General features: G+C 33.0%; 2 protein-coding genes across 3 annotated transcripts in view; one reads left to right on the top strand and one right to left on the bottom strand.

Moving 5' to 3' along the window:
• The window catches only part of LOC127877701 (atrial natriuretic peptide-converting enzyme-like), a 193,598-nt gene that overhangs the window by 76,837 nt on the left and 95,123 nt on the right, over nucleotides 1–21,638 (bottom strand). The window lies entirely within an intron of this gene.
• The window catches only part of LOC127877699 (fibrillin-1-like), a 163,147-nt gene that overhangs the window by 128,899 nt on the left and 12,610 nt on the right, over nucleotides 1–21,638 (top strand). Inside the window, exons 19-21 of the mRNA XM_052423824.1 lie at nucleotides 20,108–20,224; nucleotides 20,469–20,591; nucleotides 20,900–21,016. Of these exons, the coding sequence (XP_052279784.1) occupies nucleotides 20,108–20,224; nucleotides 20,469–20,591; nucleotides 20,900–21,016 (357 nt within the window). The remainder of the gene's footprint in view (nucleotides 1–20,107; nucleotides 20,225–20,468; nucleotides 20,592–20,899; nucleotides 21,017–21,638) is intronic.

The following is a 21,638-nucleotide window of genomic DNA, read 5'->3' as shown; positions in this document are numbered from 1 at the left end:
ATACACAGTTTACAATGGATCTCAGGTAGATTTAGATTTGTACATGACAACAATATTTGCGATGCATTGTTCGATATTAAGCTCACACTGGATATTTCAGTGTTCAATGTTTGTAAGTTATACGTAAAAAGCATTTGAATATCAATAGGCATGCCACAGGTCCATAAAGCCCATATTTATCATAAGCTATATTTATTTACATGAATCATATTTTTATCACATTTTCTTATCCATGTCCCTTTGACTCCCCATGATGATCCGCATTCCATATAGAATCACGCTTCACAAGAAACTCAAATGCGACGAATAGCATCACAATATCACACTATAAGCATATGAAATAAACGAACTAAATTTAAATAGTTTAAATACCATAGGCTTTGCGCATCCCTCGTCGAGATGTAAACACTTATGCGTTTTCTTCTTTTTAGTAAGTTAATATAGTACACTCCACTACGTAACAAACATTAGGTTTGTTTAAAACGGTTTTGTAGTCTTGTGAAAATTTTAGGATACGCAAGAAGTTATGCACACTAACATAGGAATTTTCAGTAATTAGTGAAACCATATTTGTTTTCTGTCCTCTGGGGTTTCTTAACTTTTTCCTTTTCCATGCATTGTTCGACTCAAATAGGACACTACGTTGAATGAAAACGCTTATCGAAGAAAAACTTGAGATGAGAAAAGAAAAGAAAAAACATAAATAAATAGAAAAGAACACCACATAATTTCTACACAGCTATTTCAATTAGAATAAATTGCATTACTCATTAGGATAATTACTTCTGTCTAGATTGTTGTTGGTACGTTGCTTCTATGCAAACGAAGTATAATAACAGCAAAACATAGTTTCCCGTTTTCGTTTCCATTAATTATGTGTTGTACAAATATTGCCGACGAAACATATATTTGTCATTCTATCGATTGGTAAGAATGAAATGTTAACCGAGTTAAACATTAATTAAGGGATGTTTATGGACACATTTTAAAACAATAAATCGACACAAGAAATCAATATATCCGATGACTAATGCTAATAAAACTTGAGTTGACTCTTTCAATTGTAAACAATTACACAATTAAAAATACACAATTTATTGACAACCTTTTCATAAGCATCCAAACCAATCGCCATATAATCGACAGCTTTTCAATTTTTCTGTTACGTTAATATACGTTAATAACTAAAATTGCACTCACCTGTTTTTAATAACGAGTTTCTTTAAGATGTGTAAATAGTGTTGAAGATGGAGTGTCTTTGATATGTATGATGCGTTTCACTACATGTAGATTTAGTAGTTGAATATGGACCGTACTGAGTTCCCCAAAATACTGGTAACTATTTCCAAATCATTCATAGCTGTTTAGATACTTGTTTCGATACAGGCATCACTTAAATGCATACAAGCAGACATAATGGCAGTCAATCGACTCGTGTTTCATTTTGTGTGATATTTTTGTTAAATGATATACAAATAAAAGTGCCCTTTCACTTATGATATTAATTGAATACCTTAACTTTGTGTCGTTTACTTCACCTATCCATAGCTATGTAACATAACATTGAATGAATTTGAAACGATTGCATATTCACGTAGAAAAGTTTGTTATAACAATTATTTAAGTGCCCTTATTATGTTAAAAAGCAAATGTTACGCAATTATTTGCTAAATCAAAACAACTCACTGGCATTTAAACCATATATCAAACGCTGCATGACCTGTCAGAATGATTGACAAGCAAACCACATTATATCATCTTCCGAGCTGCAAGCGTTAAATTGGCAATTGGTCTCTTGCAGCGTATGTTGCTAAACGAATAACATTTGATACATTACATATAATATCAAAAGCACTTAATCACGCTGGCGTTAACTATTCAACCCTCCGGCACATACAAACTTGGTGTCATGTCCTTGGATGTGATATGCACATGGTTATGGTATTATTGAATATTTTACTTACAACAATGAGTATATTTTATGTTCATGTCGATTGAAATAGAATGTAAACTTTTTCTGATATTTTGTTAAATATCTTTTAATAATATCAGTTTTACTTATTACATTTTATTTTCCAAAAAAGAACCATAAATAGTATGTCGAGTAGAAATGAATCATGACGTTTGCATAAACATGGGTGTCATAGTTTCAAGCCATTTATACTAAAGCATGATGATAAGTGATCATGAGCGTATCGCATATACGGGCATTGACACCTATTTGGTGTTTGTTGAAGGGTTGAAGAGTTCAATGTGTAATAATTTAATGCCGTTTATATTTTAGTTTGAAATACATCAACAAGCTTGTCGACGTTCACCTCTATACCTACTTCATATACCGATAACTTCCAAAAAGCCGTTATTATTGTTCTTACTTAATTCAAGGTAGATATATGATATTTTTGGTGTGTTTCGCTTGATATTCTTTTCTAACAATACGAGTTGATGAAACAATTGAATTACTAAAATCAACATAATTTCCTTTATTGTATGCAAAAGTTACAGTGAAACAGTTACAAATACATATTATCATTGTTAAATTTATATTCTTAAATAGATAAAATAAATAAGCATCAATGAAAATATGCTTACTTTTCGAAGTAGTCCAAATAGGTTCACCTTAATGGAAATGATTTGTATTATTGTTATTCTTCCTAAAACTTTCATTATCCTGAACTATCAACACAAAAGCACGTTAAGCAAATTTTAGGTCAATATTAAGTTCCCATTTTACTTAGAATTGTTGTGTTTTTTTACATAGATGAATGTCCAAACAACGATTTAAAATATTACAACAACAGACACAAAGTAACAGCAAAAATAAAAAATATTATGTAAAGAACGGAAGTCCTGGAGGGACTAAATTTAATTTATTTTTAATTACTTATGGGTTTCGTTTTAATCTGTCTAATTACTTAATTGTCATGCGTAACAATGCTGTTGCGTGATTTTTAAAATCAGTTCCTAGACAAAGACCTCAACTTTTTTATCATTAATAATAATATATCTTACTAGGCATGTCTGTGTTTGTAACTTGTGTTGTGTTCTTGAATGTTCGTATTTTCTTATGTCTTTGTATTATCAAACTATACCTATTGTATCGACTTTAGTAGTTTCATATTGGCTTAGAAAACGTAACATGTAGGCTGCCACTTACATTAAAAAAAGTTCCAAGAAATCTACGGTGACGGACCAATCGTTTCAGCTGGATTAAGTGGAAAAACCTTATTTAAGACATTGGCTTAGCTGTCAACAAAACGTTGTAAGAAAAACATTTGAAGGAATATTTCCAGATGAGTGTTAAGATCTCTTGTTTAAAATAAGATTTAAAGCATCAATACCCGAATGCTGTGTGGCACATTGCCCGGTAATATAAATTAAAGCCATTTGTATTCGGTATTCAAGTGTTCAACGATTGTTTCCAGAGATGGCTATGCAGTATCAAGATTATGGTTTTATTGCAAATAACTGCAAGGTGTTCTTGAGGTACAGTGGGTTCGATCCAAGACTTTAATATAAGAAAAACATATCAGAGCAAGTTTCTTACATCATTGTTTCAAAACAATGTCATTGATTCCATTACAGACGTCATTGGTTGAGAACTGGGGATTCGCTGGTTGATAAAGCCCCGGGGACTTTGGAATGTTAACGGTTACTCTGTTGTAAATTAAAAAGTGAATGAGATACTGTTTTATGGATACCTTACACACATATTTTGAAAGAACTCCACGACAGGCACATGACATTTAAAAACAGACATAATTTACAAGAGTGCATGCAGGACAACTGTTTGTATGATACGTTGTCCTGAATTGGTGGATAATCACGATTTCACAATGACATTGCATGATGAAATTGTGCTTGCCAGTACATTCTGGAAATAGAAAATAAGCGGCTGTAAAACACATTGATAAGAAGCTAAATCGTGATGGCCCTTTTAATTATTTTATCAAGTTACATGATGCTTTAGAAGAGTATATATAAAGGCATTTGTAACATGAGTAACACTCTATACATTTCTATGACAAGTTCAAAATCTGGTGTTCCATCTTACATTTTCTATAAAAATATATTGTTAGGATCATTCTAATTTATTCATTTGGATTAAACATCAAGTTCACCTGAGCACTTTGTGTATATAGCAATTAATGGAATTACCTTGTGTCTGTGCTAAATGTACGTGTGGATTCTTTGTTAAGAATGCGTGTCTATGATATAGTTGAAATTAAAGTTCTATAATATGCACAAAAACAAATGTGTTATCGCAGCATCAAATACTTTATTATAAATCCCACATGCCACATTTAGAATAACATCAAACTTTCTACGAAAGTTTTGCATGTATTGTAAGTTCATGACATTTGTGTCAAACTTCATTGGGTTTCTAAAGAACTTGATCATGATAAGTCTAACCCGAGTTTAAGATTGTTCGTTCAACAACACACACTCATCAAAGATGATGTTGGCAACTTGGTGAATACGACTATTTAGCAAGGGTCCAGATGCAAGTTAATCGCTTAACTGCCGTTCAAGGCTTTACAAGCTCTTGATTATATAATAATGTAATTCAGTATGTCAACTACAAATGTTTATCCTCTGTTGCAAAATGAATATAATTCCAACATTACTACACACCTATTGGTGTGAAAAAAAGACAAAATGACGCATATGTAATATAAACGTACTTAAAATGATGCATGTTTGCGGATGAACACTCGCCTACGTTAAGTAAGCGCACCTTACCACAATAAACACATTTTTGTTCTAAATATGCAAACCAGATGATAGGATACCAATTGTTACTTGAACATACTGAATGTCTACATAATTCAGTAGTTACCAATCAACATAATTTCAGATATGGAAGGAAGTTTTTGTTCAAATGTATGTTAATGTGTAATCTGTTTTCTAAAACATCCCTTTATAGTTGTGTCTCCATTTGGAAGAGATTTTATCACGATCTTCTGCACTTGTCCAAACTTCTCATTTTGTGTAATAAGCTGTTACAAAAACGCATTTAAAATTGTATGCTATACAGATAGAATTTTCGCTAGCCCGACAGTTTATTTGGTTCACACCCTGCTAAGATGAGTATTAAAAGGTCACGTATAGCCTCGTTGAACAAACGAGATGCCATGCGATATACCAAATGCCTCGTGACCCATTCACACGAAATAATATGATTTGTAAAAATATCTATACTGTTTTTATAGTTTGCACATTCTCCGCATTCCATTTTGAAACATCATGATGACAGTGGCCACACTATATGACGGACGTAGAAAAAGCCTCACAGTTTCGTGTTTTGTTATTCAAATAAGTATGATATATTAACTTGGATCAATCTTACGAAAATCTCAAATTATAATTAACTTTAAGTTGTATATAATTAAAGCAAACATATAAATACATATTTTGTTGAAAACATATTTATGAAAGAGATAAATTTTAAAAGAATTATGATCGCTATTCAACAACTTTGCGTTTTAAAATATATTAACGAACTGAAAACATATAGAGACAATGTCAGAAATATAAAACATATCCGGACAATATCAAACATATAAAACGTGTTACTTTTGTCTCATTTTCAGGCTATATTATACTTCCCACGCATCTGTTTGAGTGATTAGTTTTGTAAAATGCAAACGATGCATATGGTTGCACATTATAACAAACGGTTTGTACTTTTACTATATGTTTTATAAGGTAAATGACACATGAACGCTTGACAACAAGCAACATAACAAACTACGAATGTGACGTGTTACCCAGGTAACATATGTGTCATTCGTTTTATTATTGCATTTTACACAATTTATTTGTGGAAAACGTTTTAAGTTTTTAACTACAATACTGCAATAGCAATTGCAATATTGTTTTATGTTTTCAGTGGTAATCACACTTTCAAAAGTCTTAATGACATTTACGTCTACAATAATCCAGCAATATAATTATTAAACAATAACTTAAACATACTAAAAGGTCGATTTGATTCGACTTTTGGTATTATTTGAACATTAGATGAACTTATCAAACCTATTAAACCTATTATCAAACACAATATAACAAAGATTTACATTTTTGTAAGGAATTAAATGCTTGCTTGTATGTTATTCTATCAAACTAACTTCATTCTGATTTGTAACATGTTGTTAATATATTTTACATTGAACTTTTACTAGTTATCCAAATGTTTTGCCTTCCGCCCAGTGATTCAGCTAAACACTTCTTGTAATTGTTACTGAAATCACGATGTTTGTATTAGTTGTGTAAACTTGATTTAAAAAATAGATTGCCTGATATAAGTATTCATGTAAAGAAATTGCAAATGTCTAGTTGTAAACATTTCAAGTGACAAATTTCTTACATAATTTAAGTGCTTGTTTTAAATCCTATACATAATTCAAAATGCAATGCCGAAGGTGTGCTTAATATCAAACTGACAAGACTCAGTCTACAGTCGTGACTTCCAGTTCACCCATGATAACACCCGGACGTTCTATGTCCTCGACATATTTTAAACGCAACGCTCAATATTCTCTTTTTATTTGAACATGCTCACTTGACGTCGATTTTTTTTAACGATTAAACAACTTTTCTCTCCATTGATTTGGGCAATTGAGTAATTATTTGTAGACTTGGAATTGCATATCCGTTAATACACGGTTTTGACTTCCAACGACACTAGGCCTAAAGAAAATTAGTTTCGATTTGTAAGGCTAATAAATGAACGCGAAGGTTTTGTATCTGACTTTCTAGCCAACATATTCAAACATGATTAAGTCACCCGCCTCGTCTGTTGACACCGAATGTTGGGATTGAATATTAGCCACATGTTAAACGGTTTTATGTCAAAACATATTGTCTTTGTGAGTGTACCAATGGTACATACATATACCATGAAAGTGCATGTTTAAAAACGCGTCGTGTTTTTATTATCTATTATCTCTTGCATGTAACAATAAAATTAAGTATGATCTTAACTTGAAATCACCGTTATTGTAAGGGATTAGTAATAATTCTTTGTTAAGAGAGCACCTTACGCTAAGAAAGTTAAAGGTTAAACGTGATATGACGTTCTACTTACGATTAATACGCTATGTTTCAGCCTCGTTTAGCGCGTCTATTTATTGTTTTGACACGTATTATTAATGCGATATTAATTGAATAATATTTAATACGAGAATTGTTTTTATACTTTGTTCTTATTCAGTTCACTTTGTGCTTATTAATTAATCGTAAATACTACTGGTTCACTAAGTACACCATGCACATTTTGCCTAGAAAGATTTATGTCTTTGAAGATAGGAGCTGCGGGCATACAAATATTTTATTTTTATATAATGCATTACTATTAACCAGTTTCTTAATAACAGTGGCGGTCCGAAAGATGTTTTTTTAATTAGCTATTTTTATGTTTAGCAAACAATGTGATACTGGTTTGTAACTTAAAAATGTACTGCCTTTATCGTAAATGCCACGAGTTAACCTGGCAGGAATTCATATAAGTGCATATTGTAAAATTGTTCAAAGTTTTTAAAACTGTTTGATTTTAAGTTAAACATAACCTGTAAAATATATAAAGAGTCATGCAATCCGTTGCTGAATAACATACATATCATTTAAGTTAAATTATTGAATATAACAAACAAACAACACATTTGAATGCTGTTCATTTGAAAGCATTAGAGTGCGAGCCACCGAGCCCGTTGGGAAATGGACAATTACACTTCTTGCAACGTGGGGCAATCGTCATTGCAACGTGTCGCTCAGGGTTCAACTTAATTGGGTCCAGGTCGAGGCATTGTGATGGACATTCATGGCAAGGTTTTACGCCGCGTTGTCGAGGTTAATATTTCGAATAATTACTGAAATACTCACGTTTTTCTAAAATTTGGGATTAATTGCTGAATAATTACAGGATTTGCATACATACGATTACATTAAGATACTGAGTCTATTCTTCGAGAAGGTTAATTTATTCAGTCTGGTGAAATATTCACTTACTATGCGCTCTTTATTGAAAAATAATTGGTTTCCTCTTTAGACAACATCAGCAAACAGGTGCAAGCCAATACATCATAAACGTAAAATACGCATTTTTGTAGAAATTCTCATCGATAACAGTTGCTGTAAACTATTTATACCTAGCTTTATTACAAATACTTTAACACGCTTTGTTTCAATAATTAAATGCATGCGATCTTAACGCAAAAGATTTCTTAGTTACCACATCTTACACTATTTATGAACAATTTCATTTATGCTTTGCTACAACAGTTGCATTCCAGAACTCTAAATGTAAATGAACTTTAATTGAGCATATTAACATAAAGTAATAAGCACTTTGCCACAACAAGACAGACAAAATCTTTTCAAATTTGTTACTTTCAAATTTATTCTTTACAGGCGGGTGCCTTTTTAATTGATAAAATATATGTTTTAGTTTGCTAATGTTATATGAAACTTGCTTATTATTTCTTTACACAAATCTTTAACACGCAACACACGAAATAATGTAAGTCCCGATTTCAAGAGGATGCACAATTCAATTTAAAGCGGATTTCATCCGGTTAAACATATGTCACGTGTTATAATTACAAAGTTCACAACGTTAAATCGGAATAATCATCATGATAATGATGTCACTGCATTTTCAGAAAGATTCCCATCCCTCGGGTTGCGACGCCAGGCGTATAAAAAAGATGAAACCTTGACCACCACTGCAACGCCCGCACAACTATCAGCAAAAAAACTACAACAGGACATCGAGGTGACCGATAACACGTGCTACCTTCGTTTTACGTAATTTCATTCCGTTTCTTAGCAAATCCCTCTTTTTTCGACGTAGCTGTTTAAGCAAGCTTTACACCATAGCTTACCTTTGTGAGCGTCCAATGAAATTTGAATAAAATTGTCTCGCAAGTAGGCCGAAAATTTCGCAATAGAATTGGTGCTATCTACAAACAGTTATCACATTTACATGAATAGATTATTCATTTGACTTTCTATTTTGTGAAATATTAGGTAATGATAGGGATACACTAGTGCGTTTTGCAACGATGATAACAGCGTTTCCAGCATGAAGCATTTTTTTCTTCTTACTTCTTAGAGTATTGAAAAGCCTTGACGGATACAACAGTTCCACGCTAACCTCTCTACAGTTTGTTGTGCCCCTTTATATTGAGAAGATAGTCTGCGCTAAAGCGTTTGTACTTAAAGGCTTTGTTCTCAAATTGAGTAATTATTCCCATATTGCATTATGTCCACTAGTAAATTTAAGATAATTAAAGTATTGTTGTTCCCTATCCTTATATTGGTTTTGAACAAATATTTTAAATTGTCTTTTTTAATAAACCGATAAAGATGTAAAAGAATAAAGTTTTAGTAGTTGTAGCAGTTGAATCGTGATCCCACTTAAAAAGAATTGTTATATAAACGCTATTGCGTTCTCTAGGTAAACTTGAATTTTATTTTTACCAGACATGTCTTTAATGAAAATATCCGATGATATTATTATAATATATATAAAAGATTATTAATTTGTTTTGAACAGTTCCTTGATAAGAACTAATGTTGATTAATTCAATACAAATTATTCCATCGAATTTACAAATTTATAAAGCATGAGCGCGAACATTCGCGATTCTTGTAATAATCAAATTTCATTTCCATTCTGATTTTGTATTTCTGTTCTGTATCTATAGATTTAGGATCAATTATATATAACAATGCGAAAAAAGGCACGAAGTCTGGCGCAACAGCCCATAATTGATTTGTGTGTGTTGCTGCTAATGCATAAAATGCATTCGCTATTTTTGATCTAATTGATATAACGTATATCTTAAAAATATATTTCTTGCTAATAATGAGGCATTATTGTTTTCTAAAAATATATTGGTTTTCACTAGAAATGTAGCCAACACGTTTGTTGTTTGAAAAATGCCTGGGAATGTCGATTCTAGTGATGCATTCTAATATTGGTTGGTAACACAGTTTGTTGTTATAATACACAGGTATGTAATAACGTCCATAGGAATGCAAGGTAAGAACAAATAACAAACATCAAGCATTAACGCAACATACGCGTGTTTCAAACCATCACACGATTTTTTATATGTTTATTCAATACACGGTTATAATGAATGACTGTCATCTCTACACGCTTAATATTTACTATCCTAGGGCTCACAACTATTAACGCTAATAGTTAAAGGAGTTATTTGCCTGCCTTTAATTATCCAACACATCATATTTTCAAATACATTCGATGATTCATCCGTTACTGTTTATAATTCTAAAAACATAAATTCAACAACTGCCTTCATAATATGATACAAGTCAAAAGAAGGTTTATTTACTTTAATATAGAATGTATATTGTATTGAATGTTGAATATATTGAATGTAATATAGAATTATACCTACTCTCAGAACATTATGTCACGCTTGAACGTCGAGGACTCTTGCTTCACAACTTCCTGTGTAACATGTGTTAATTGAAAAAGATGCAAGTTTTTTTTATTATTCGACCAACTCTGTCTTTCAGACTAATTTTGTACAGTACATTGCGTATCAATTATGACTTACTTAAAAAAAGATTGCAGAAACAAAACTTTTCAACAAAAACGACTTTATATATGAAGAATTGTTGGACACTTTCCAACGTTCAAAATATAAAATATTTTTGTCTGTTTGAAAAGTGTTATGTGTTAGTTGCGATGCCCACCGTGTAACTGCCGTAATGCGAATACCGTTCCTATTTTTGCATCGTTGCACTTCTGTGTATGATTTTTTGTTTTGAATTATTTGTTTTTATATGTTAGAATATTTCAAATTTTACGGACCTATATTTTTTGTTCATATTGTCAATACAAGTTATGAAAATAAGTCCCCCAAAATCATAGCACTTAGTCAGAGTGAAATGATCAAACCTGATCATTTTTCTTGAGATACTTGTAACGTAACGAATATTTGGGGCATTATCGAATTAATATAATAATCAAAATTTGTATCAACGCAATTAACCGATTCTGCAATAGGCAGTCACGCCTAGATCAACATTTCATGGCCTCGGGTATTTAACGTCAATAAGTTTCGGACACTTCGGGGTTTCATCTTACTTGATGAATTCTTGTATATTAACGTATCATAAAAATCGTCAAAACATCGGTAAATTCCGTATGTATTCGTTGTGTCCGTTGCATACGTCATATTTGAGTTGCAGTTATTAGGCATGTGACTTTGCACACTGCCCGTCAGAAATTGCACGCGTTAAAAAAAACTGTTTCGTCGTTTTATTTCTATATTTTGACTTTATTAGAAGGACAGTCATGAGCAAACAGCAGTATAGAAAGCGCATAATTTGTTTGGTAACGGGGCGGCGCTCGGCCGTTATGGCCGCCGCATATAGCTTGTTGTACAGAATATTGTTCGAACATTTTAAATCGTTGTGTCACAAAAGTTTTTCGTCATGAAAACAGAAATGGACTTTGTCTACGTTTATGTTATAGCGTTATCCACAAACTATGTTACATAATGTGGAATTGTCATTTACAGGTTCTCTCCGCTTATTTCCCGCATACCATTAACTCAACCCTCATCTTATGTAACATAAAGTACTACATATTTTGATATGGTATATTTTCTGAGAACCTACCAAGGTTGAACAGGCCGTGGTAACGGCCAATTACATGTTCAATCGCCTTCGGTCACAGTGGGTTCGGTTAGCAAACTACACGTGTAACCCTGGTTACAACCTTGTAGATCCTTATGTGAACTATTTTTATTGTAAGGACTACAAATGGCATGCTGATAAGACACCGGAATGCGTAGCAGGTATACAACATACTATTTACTTTTCGGCTGTTTGTCTATTACAAGGAAGAACAAATATTTAAATTACATAAAGAATGTGCGATTTGCCTTCTCATGTATTGCCAATGTAAGTTTATGTCGGGCATTAAATATATTTGATGACTATCTCAAATTATTAATGGAGTCTTACAGCTCACCGTTGCAGTATAACGTGTTTATGCAGTTATTGACAACAATTCCGTTCGAATAATCACTATTTTGTCTTTTATTTTAGGGCAAATACGAAATACCTTAAACTTTGGTTTCCTTATAGATCTGGAGAAGTTGAACTCATGCCTTTCGAACAACGGAGGCTGTTCGCACATTTGTGTGCCGCATCAGGCAGGGATATACCATTGCGAATGTCCACCAGGCTTCACCTTGGGGCGATTCCGAAAGATTTGCTCTGGTAGGGATCATTTATTAGGCAATATGCTTCAGCTGTAAAGTACATGAAATAAAAACGGTTATTGCATTAATTTGTAACAATCAATCAAAATAATTCAGAGATCCTCTTTGTCATGCGTTGTTTTTGCTTTTGTATTCGTATTTTGTGTTGAAGACATAGACGAGTGCGAAGTTAACAATGGCGGCTGTGAGCAGATCTGCGTGAACATTGAGGCCTCGCGTTGCATCTGGAATTCATTGTCTAGGTTTGTTGGACACTTCGTAACAGTCATCTTATGAGCACTTCTTTTATCATGTCACAACAACAACAACAACAACTACTACTACAACTTCTACTACTACCACTTCTGCTACTACTTCTGCATCAACAGCAGCAACAACAACAACTACTACTCTTCCTCCTCCTCCTTCTTCTGCTACTACTACTACTACTACTACTACTACTACTACTACTACTACTACTACTACTACTACTACTACTACTACTACTACTACTACTACTACTACTACTTCTACTACTACTACTACTATTACTGTTATCCTTGGTTTGGTGAGCATGTCATAGTTTATTGTACATGATATAGTTTTTAATAATTGCTTATTATTTTATTCTATGTTTTGTTGTGAACTGTGTATATGCCGAAATAAATCTATCTATCTATCTATCTAACTTTTATGCTTGATTAAATATCTATACAAAGATACCATGGCATGTTGCTTTCATCTGTATAACCCCAAATCTATTTATATTCATATAACACGCATTATTATTGGTTAATCAAGCGATGTTTCATTCGATTTCGATGCACGTGTTATATTGTTATGTGATTCCTTAGTAGTGATTAATAATTTGTTTTAACATGTTTGCGTGTAGCACTAGCCGTATTTACAGCTAGTCTGTAGTTGTTCTGTTAAAGATGTAGACGAGTGCAAATCTGAAGGTCTAGACCTTGGATGTGACGGCACCTGCGTCAATGTCCCCGGGTCTTTCGAGTGTGACTGTTTCAACGTGACGGGATATACGAGGTCTGATGATAAAACGTATTGCGTAGGTAAGTATTGAAGGTAAATCTGAAGCTGATTCGCCGTTAGAAAAACGCGTAATACACCGTTATTCCTTTTTGTTATTCTAGTTGCTTATAGATTTTGCTACACGAAACGAATCCTAACCGTTTGAAACACATGCTTTGACCAAGCTGATTTCATAAAGTGTAATTTCTTTGAAACCTTCTAGATTTTTTATTTTTTACAACTACGCAACAGCGCATTGAACTTCACTCAAATATCAGATACGTAACACATGCATTAATATCTTTAAGTAAGCAATGTTACGGAATGAGAAAATTAAAAAAGAGAAAACGACAACCATGTTTATTTCTTAACCAGATGTTTGAATATCCAATTACTTATTACCCGTATTTTCATGATAATATATGTTTTACATACAAACAAACACTAAACAGCCACGTATACCTGTCGAATTTCATGCTTCATTAAAAAGTCTTAAATATTTAAATATTATATTGAACACATTTCGTAATACAAATGTACATACAACCTCTTCAAATGTGGAATAAGTTTCCAAACGTCGAGTCGTATTCTTAGATGCAGACGAATGCCTGCTGGATAATGGAGGTTGCGAAGATATCTGTGTCAATACCCTAAGCTCCTTTCATTGCTCATGTCGAAAGAAAGGATATAAATTGTCGTCAGATTGAACAACATGTGAAGGTAAATGTTTTTACACAATATTCAGCCATTTTCAAACTGTATTTTGTCAAGACTGGTTTTCAAAATTCTAGCGGAACAATCTCACATAGTTTGTATTTAACTGAATGTGTGTTAAAACTATGTTTAAAATATGTTTTTCCCTTTGATTTCGACATTTTTATTATGTGTTACTCATGCAAAAAGAGTACAGTCGAGTTGTTGCACAAATATTATATTAAACCTTAAATAATAACGGGCATATTAAATAACGCCTTTCTCAAATCTAGACATCGATGAATGCGAGAGATATTGTACGAAACATGTAAACATGGTGCTTGCGTTAATACAGAAGGGGGATATAGATGCAAATGTGACCCAGGCTTCACAACAAACGACATCGGGACAAAGTGCATAGGTACTGTACGAAATATTTGGTCGCGGTTATCACTGAGAACGAAAAGGTTATTAACAGTAGTTTAGGTGAAAGCCTTAGGGCTAAGGTTGTTTGTCCTATTTGTGAATATGTATTATTTAGCAAAATCTAACACGTTATGTTGAAAGATTGTATCTACTAATGAATCGCCATATTTTTTTTAATACAGAAGTTGTTTTAAGTCGTATCGTTATGGAGGCAAACTTTCAGGTCTGTTATATTTTCAAAAGTGATCATTTCATTACAAAACGACTTTCAATCGTACAGTTAAATATTACATAAAAAAAGTTTCGTGTACTTTAAACAACTTTAACGCAGATTTGACATTATCATTCAATACTGAATGTTCATCGTCTTGAAATATAAAATGTATCTTGTTGTACTCACCTTTCACTGGGCGATGTTGATGAATGTCAGGCTGCCAATGGCGGCTGCCATGAATTATGCGCCAACACATTCGGTGGCTTTGAGTGTACGTGCAGGAGAAGATGTTATGCCATCGGAGAAGACAATAGAACGTGTCATGGTAAAAGTTTCGTTTTTATTAAGATTCTATACTTTTAAGAATATATTTCGAATTTTACACGACACAAGTATGCTGATATGGATATTAAACATAATATTATATTTGTTAGTAACTTATTAAACATTGCGCAAACATAACTACAAACAATATGAACAATATATACATATTGCTTTAATATAAAACATATGAAAGGAAACGTTGTGGGTTTTTGCTATGCATAACCAAGAAGTACATATATTTGAAAATGATTCATTTCACAATATTTAGATATTGACGAATGTGCGCAAAACAACGGAGGTTGCCAGGAGTCGTGTACAAACACTATCGGTTCATTCACTCGCCTGTGTGTAAATGGGTTTTGGGAGCTGGGTCATGATGGTCTGAGCTGTATACGTATGTCAGCTTACACAATAATGTCTAAATTGTTTATAATGGTGAAATGACTGTAAATTTATTTCATGCGTTTTTCAGGAGTTTCCTAAACGGAACAGATTTACATTTGATTTAAATATACAGAATTATACTAAATGCATATTTATTGAATACATGATTGAATTGATAATCTATAACGTATGTTTGATATAATGCCACAGGGCTGCACGATATATTGCGTATAGTCAAGTGCAGTGTATGTTAATGATATGAAAGAAGTCGGCGTGGGGATTATTATATTTCAATTCTGAACAAGCTACAGTTAAAAAAGGTTGTGTTTTATCGTTTACCGGCTCGATTTAAGGTCGTTTTCCTTTGCAAGCACCAATCCTTTGTTTTTAAGCGTGCGACAGAGATAGTTTCTACAGTGTGGCAGACCTCAGATGCGTACGGTGTCCTGACAACACGTTCGTTCAAGACCCAAACAACGCTACGTCGGCGTCACAATGTGTTTGTCCCAACGGATTCGCCCTGATTGACAACGAAGGCATTACATGTGTAGGTAAACTATCACTGACACTTCTGAAACCGATATGATGAAGGTAAAATAACAAATATGCACAGCAATAGTTGGATAATTACGTTGAGCTTTATATTTATGATCAGATGGCGTAAATTCACACATATAAGCAATTTAAATAACTCTAAGATGTGTATTGGTACCAAAAATTATTTATCGGAGCTTCATTTGTCGTTTTGGATTGAAGTTTGAATACTTTGTATTTACCGCTTTCTCTAAAGTTTTTGATACGATTATATTTGGACTGGCATATTAATTACTTTATACCAACGAATATCAATTCAATGTTTTACATAAATGTCAACTTTATTTCGGAACTATATCGGAAGGAATTTGCTATCCACAATACAATAGAACACCAACTAACTAATGCATCATCGAACAAGCAACTTCTTTAAGCAACTGATTAAAAATTATATTCCCTTAATTGTAGTGAGTTGCGTAAACGATACTGTAGCATAATAACATATTAAGATTATTATGCTAATTATAATGTTACATACGGCACATATACAAAACATTGGTTTTTCTATTGTCTAAGATGGAAGCAACAGCCATGATCTCTTACGTTGTATTTGCACGCAAATAATGCAACACATAGTTAGGACAATAATGTCATAGGAACGATAAAAGATATTTATTGTTTGTCCTATTTAAGTAAATACACCTTACCGATTGCGGAGCTTGTCAAAAATATTCAGCTTTTCATTACAGATATAGACGAATGTGCTGCCAAATTACTACCGTGCCTTCACCTATGTCACAACACAATAGGCTCCGCACATTGTGCCTGCAGAGAAGGATTCTTATTGTACAACACCACTTACTGTGTCGGTTAGTCTTGTACAACACCACTTACTGTGTCGGTTAGTCTTGTACAACACCACTTACTGTGTCGGTTAGTCTTGTACAACACCACTTACTGTGTCGGTTAGTCTTGTACAACACCACTTACTGTGTCGGTTAGTCTTGTACAACACCACTTACTGTGTCGGTTAGTCTTGTACAACACCACTTACTGTGTCGGTTAGTCTTGTACAACACCACTTACTGTGTCGGTTAGTCTTGTACAACACCACTTACTGTGTCGGTTAGTCTTGTACAACACCACTTACTGTGTCGGTTAGTCTTGTACAACACCACTTACTGTGTCGGTTAGTCTTTTAGAAGTGTGACTAAACACACATATCAAGAAATTGTACCGCATATATATATATAATACTATTTGCAGGACAGTTAAAAAATGAACATAATAAAACCATATAAATTATAAAAATATATCACAATATTATCTAGTACTAAGATTTCACACAGCATAATGGTATCTAGGTAACCAGACACGAATGCATATTATAAAATGGTATTTTTCTGAATCGACGGGTAAAACGAAAGACATGCATTACTATTAAACAAGTAAAATGCAAGTAATATTCAATATTATCTTGCAGTAACATGTTGTTATTTACATTTTGTTTGAATGTCTAGTACGGGTGCGTTTAAAAATGTCAATGTTCACTGGAGATCGTCATTTTATTTTTGTTACAAGTTATGTTATGTTATTGTTATAAGCTTTGAATTATATGGTTCATCCTTTCAAACATATTCTCACTCTAAATCAGATTAAAAACTGTTTCTTTTAGACGTAGATGTATGCAATGAAGATTCGGATGCCTGTTCACAAGTGTGTCTCAATACAGATGGAAGTTTTCAATGCGCGTGCACACCTAGATATGTACTGGCGACTAGTGGAAAGAATTGCTACGGTAACTTCTTTGCTTTATGTTTCAAACATTACAGAGGTAAAGGACAAGTATATTAAATATTTAGGTGCAAGATCACTACCACTGGTTCTTGAGAACAAACATCCATAACCTTAGACGCATGTAGCATATAAGTTAGTTATATTCGTCCTAAGTTGTATTTGTATGAACAATAAAAACCAATATAAATTGCATTTGTCCCTGTGCGGGACATTTTCTCTTAATGGCGATAGCAATATATGAAAAACGATCGAGATACATAAAGTCCAGGATGGTATCAACAAACTAGGCAAAACATCGATTTTTGTCTCTCTCAAAATTAAGGGTTTATGTCAAGCCATCTGTTTTTACGAAATAAACCAAATCGCATCTTTCAAAGTAGTCAGTACCAACTTTTTGTTGGTTAAATGCTAAAAAAGATAGTTTATGTTTTAAAGTCGGTTTGCTCGAGGAAAATACAACAAAATACATATTTCAATATCATTTACATGTTGATTTCAATGATAATTTTTAAACGGTTACGGCATTTGTATTAGAGACTAAGTTAGAAATGGATCTCTAAAAGAATAATGTTCGTGTTTTAATATTCCCAATGCAGTTTTATCTGTGTTGTGTGTGTATGTGTGTAGATGATTTGTGTCGATTGCGTTGTATATATCCCCTATGGAAATATACCAAGAAGACTTGTTAGTTGGGTACGGGGGTATAGCGCGATATGCACGAGACGCCATTCCAGTGACGCCCCTGTGTCTTATGTGTGAAACAACTAGTCCACTGCATCATGGTCTATCATCTCATGTGAAATACGAACTAGTAGGTTACGGTGGAGCGGGGGCTCGAAGTTTGTTATGACTTGACTACGGATGCACTTATTTATTAGAATGTATTACTTGACGCTACCTTTGAACCAAATAATACGCCATAACACCATATATTGGACTCGTATTTTGCATATTGCACTATTCCAATTTATAAAAGCCTAGATTAACAACACAAAATTGTGAATACTTATATATAAAGCAATTCTCAATATGCAGTTAATTTTACACCAACACAAACGATTGGTTCGCAAATATTTTCCGAGACATCGACGAATGCCTCGATGGTTTACTGAATTGTGACCAGGAGTGTGTGAACACAGACGGAAGCTCGTTATGCGAATGTTTCAACGGTTATGCTTTAGACGCCGATCGTGTGACGTGCTTAGGTAAGTCCTAAATTTAGTTAAATTTATTTCGCCCCGATTGCAAACAATTGCAAATCTACTAAATTTAATTTTAAATAATAGTTTAGTGTCCTATTGAGAATATCAGACAACATATCAATATGCATGATATTCACACATTTTTAGGCCAAATTTATCCTTAAACAACCAAACAACTAGAGGATTTTGTATACAGAAGGAACTTAAAATGCTAAACCGTTTCGGAAATGGGTTATAATTAATAGGATATTAAACCGAAGGGGCGGATGTGATATTTATACAAACCGGGTTTTTAAATAAACAATAAAGTAGAAAAGAAGAATAAGATTTTATTGTAAAAAGCATGCATTTAAAGAATCAATTGTAACATTCAAAATTGCATTTGGTCCATTTAATTATTAACATAATGTGCAAAAGAAATGCAATCTTAAAACCTCAATAGAAACTCTCGACAACAAGCGCATTTTTGTGTGTTTGCGATTTGTTTCATGTCTTAAAAAAGGACATCTTCCGATCATAAAATTAGTATCTTGCAGATTAAGCTTAAGTTTAGCTTCGTTGATATGAACGTGTGTAATCGCTAATTTTAGATATTGACGAATGTCATACTAGCGGTCACCTTTGTGACGATGTGTGCATCAACACGGCTGGTTCCTATCGCTGTGAATGCACAACCTACGGCCTCAAATTGTCCTGGGACAAAGCGTCTTGTGTGGGTAAGCTGTTTTGTAATTTAGGAATGGTGAACATTCATATACAATATAATTACTTTTTTGGTAATTACCATCCGCTATGTTTTATATTTCAGTGCCCAATTGTTTATACAATACAGGACATAACGTGAGCATGATGATACAAATATCGATTTCCTGCTTGATGGCTCACTGATTGATAACATTGTGCTACTTAAAATAAACATGATCAATTTATGTGCAACGATATTCAGTTATTAAGCTATCATATGCAAAATAGGTTTAGATACTTATTCTAACCGAAACGAATAGCTTTCAGTGTGTGTTACGAAACATTTTTATTTAAACAAAAAATTGGACATTAATCAAATCTGCGATTTAATTTAAACATATGTAATTTTAGCATCATGACGTTTAAACATTGTATTTACATGCCTTAAAAGTATTATACAATTATGGTTGTGGTGTTGTTATAAATGTACGACAAACTCTTGTGTGACAACATACACCCTAATTCAATATTATTTAAATGGCATACATTTTGCGAACGTGTGTTATATTCAGATATCAACGAATGCATGGAGGGTGAAAATGATTGTGTGGGTACGTGCGTCAATACTTACGGCTCATACACATGCGAATGTGATGGTACAAGCCCGTATGCGGATCATAATTGTAGAGGTAACATACTTTTTTTAATTGAAATGCGTTCTGATACAAAATTTCCCTCCTTCAACATCATCAATTCGTACATTAATATAACAGTTGCTTAATTTGCTTCTTCATCTAGTAATTAATTTCCTTGATGTAGTTCAATTATGTTTGGAATAATGTAGGACAAATATTATTACTTCAGTTGTTTCTACTTTAAATCGAATTTAGTATTTTTATATGCGAGGGTTAATGTTAAAGATCTTACTTACAGCCATTAACGAGTGTAAGAACCCAGAGTTGAACAGCTGTACACAACAATGCATCAAAATGGAGACTTCGTATAGATGTGACTGCTACCTAGGAAACGCCCTTATTAACTTTAACACGTGCATAGGTAGTTATCTGTTTTTAGTGAAGCAGTCGAAGGGACCTACTAATTAATGCAATTGCATTTGTATATTTTAAATACAACACATGAGATACAATAATCGATCCTTATTCTATGTAATATTCTAGTTCTTTTTTATGCTATCCCATGATATAATTTTTAAATAACATATAATAAAAAACATATTCTCGTTGAATATAAGTTCGCCGGTTTATAACTAAAATATTCAGATTTGTGGTATATTTTTATCATCGCCTTTATTAAGTGGTATTGAATATAACTTTGAATACATCCCATCTCGTTTGACAATTTAGCGTGTGGCATGGGTTATTATCGAGACACGGACAGCGTGGAATGCGTGGCGTGTCCTCCAAACTCGGTCACCGAAGGCGACGGTTCGACATCCCTGGCCGATTGCACATGTGAAGAGGGTAATGTAGGAAACATTTCTGCAGGAGAAATATGCACTCTTCTTTGAATAAGTTATTAAAGGGTTACTGTCTTATGAATAAATAAGAATCTAGAAGATGCTTTTGGAAATTTTGTTAGATTTGAGATTTACATGTTGCCGTATTTTAAGTGCAATATTTAATAGCTGCTTAATTACACTGAAATGACTTCGATTGCAAGTGATTCTACTAATATGAATTAATCTGAAAATGCACAGCTGTTCTAAGATAGGCGGTATTTGACCATTTTAAATGTGTAAATGAATGTTTAAAATATAATAAAGATGACTGGTAAACTATCTCATAAACAATTACAATTTGTCTAGTATTATTGCATATTATTGAGGTTATAAATAACATCTAATTTATTGTCGTTCAAACAATTGTTTCTTTTCATAACTTGCGTTTTTGCACTTTGTTGTAATGTTCTTAATGTTATCATATTATGTGCTTTTTGAACGACACCAATAGTGAAAATTTTGATTTACCATAATAAACAAATTCCTCCGCGCAAACATCATGCATGCGATTTAGATTTCTTTTTACGGGAATCCAAGTCACACAATTTTAACAATACATTGAAAATAATATTATGACGGTTTCG

Source organism: Dreissena polymorpha, chromosome 4 (assembly GCF_020536995.1).
Source record: "Dreissena polymorpha isolate Duluth1 chromosome 4, UMN_Dpol_1.0, whole genome shotgun sequence".
NCBI lineage: Eukaryota > Metazoa > Mollusca > Bivalvia > Myida > Dreissenidae > Dreissena > Dreissena polymorpha.
The sequence above is the reverse complement of the archived record's forward strand: the minus strand, read 5'-3'. Positions and strand labels throughout refer to the sequence as shown.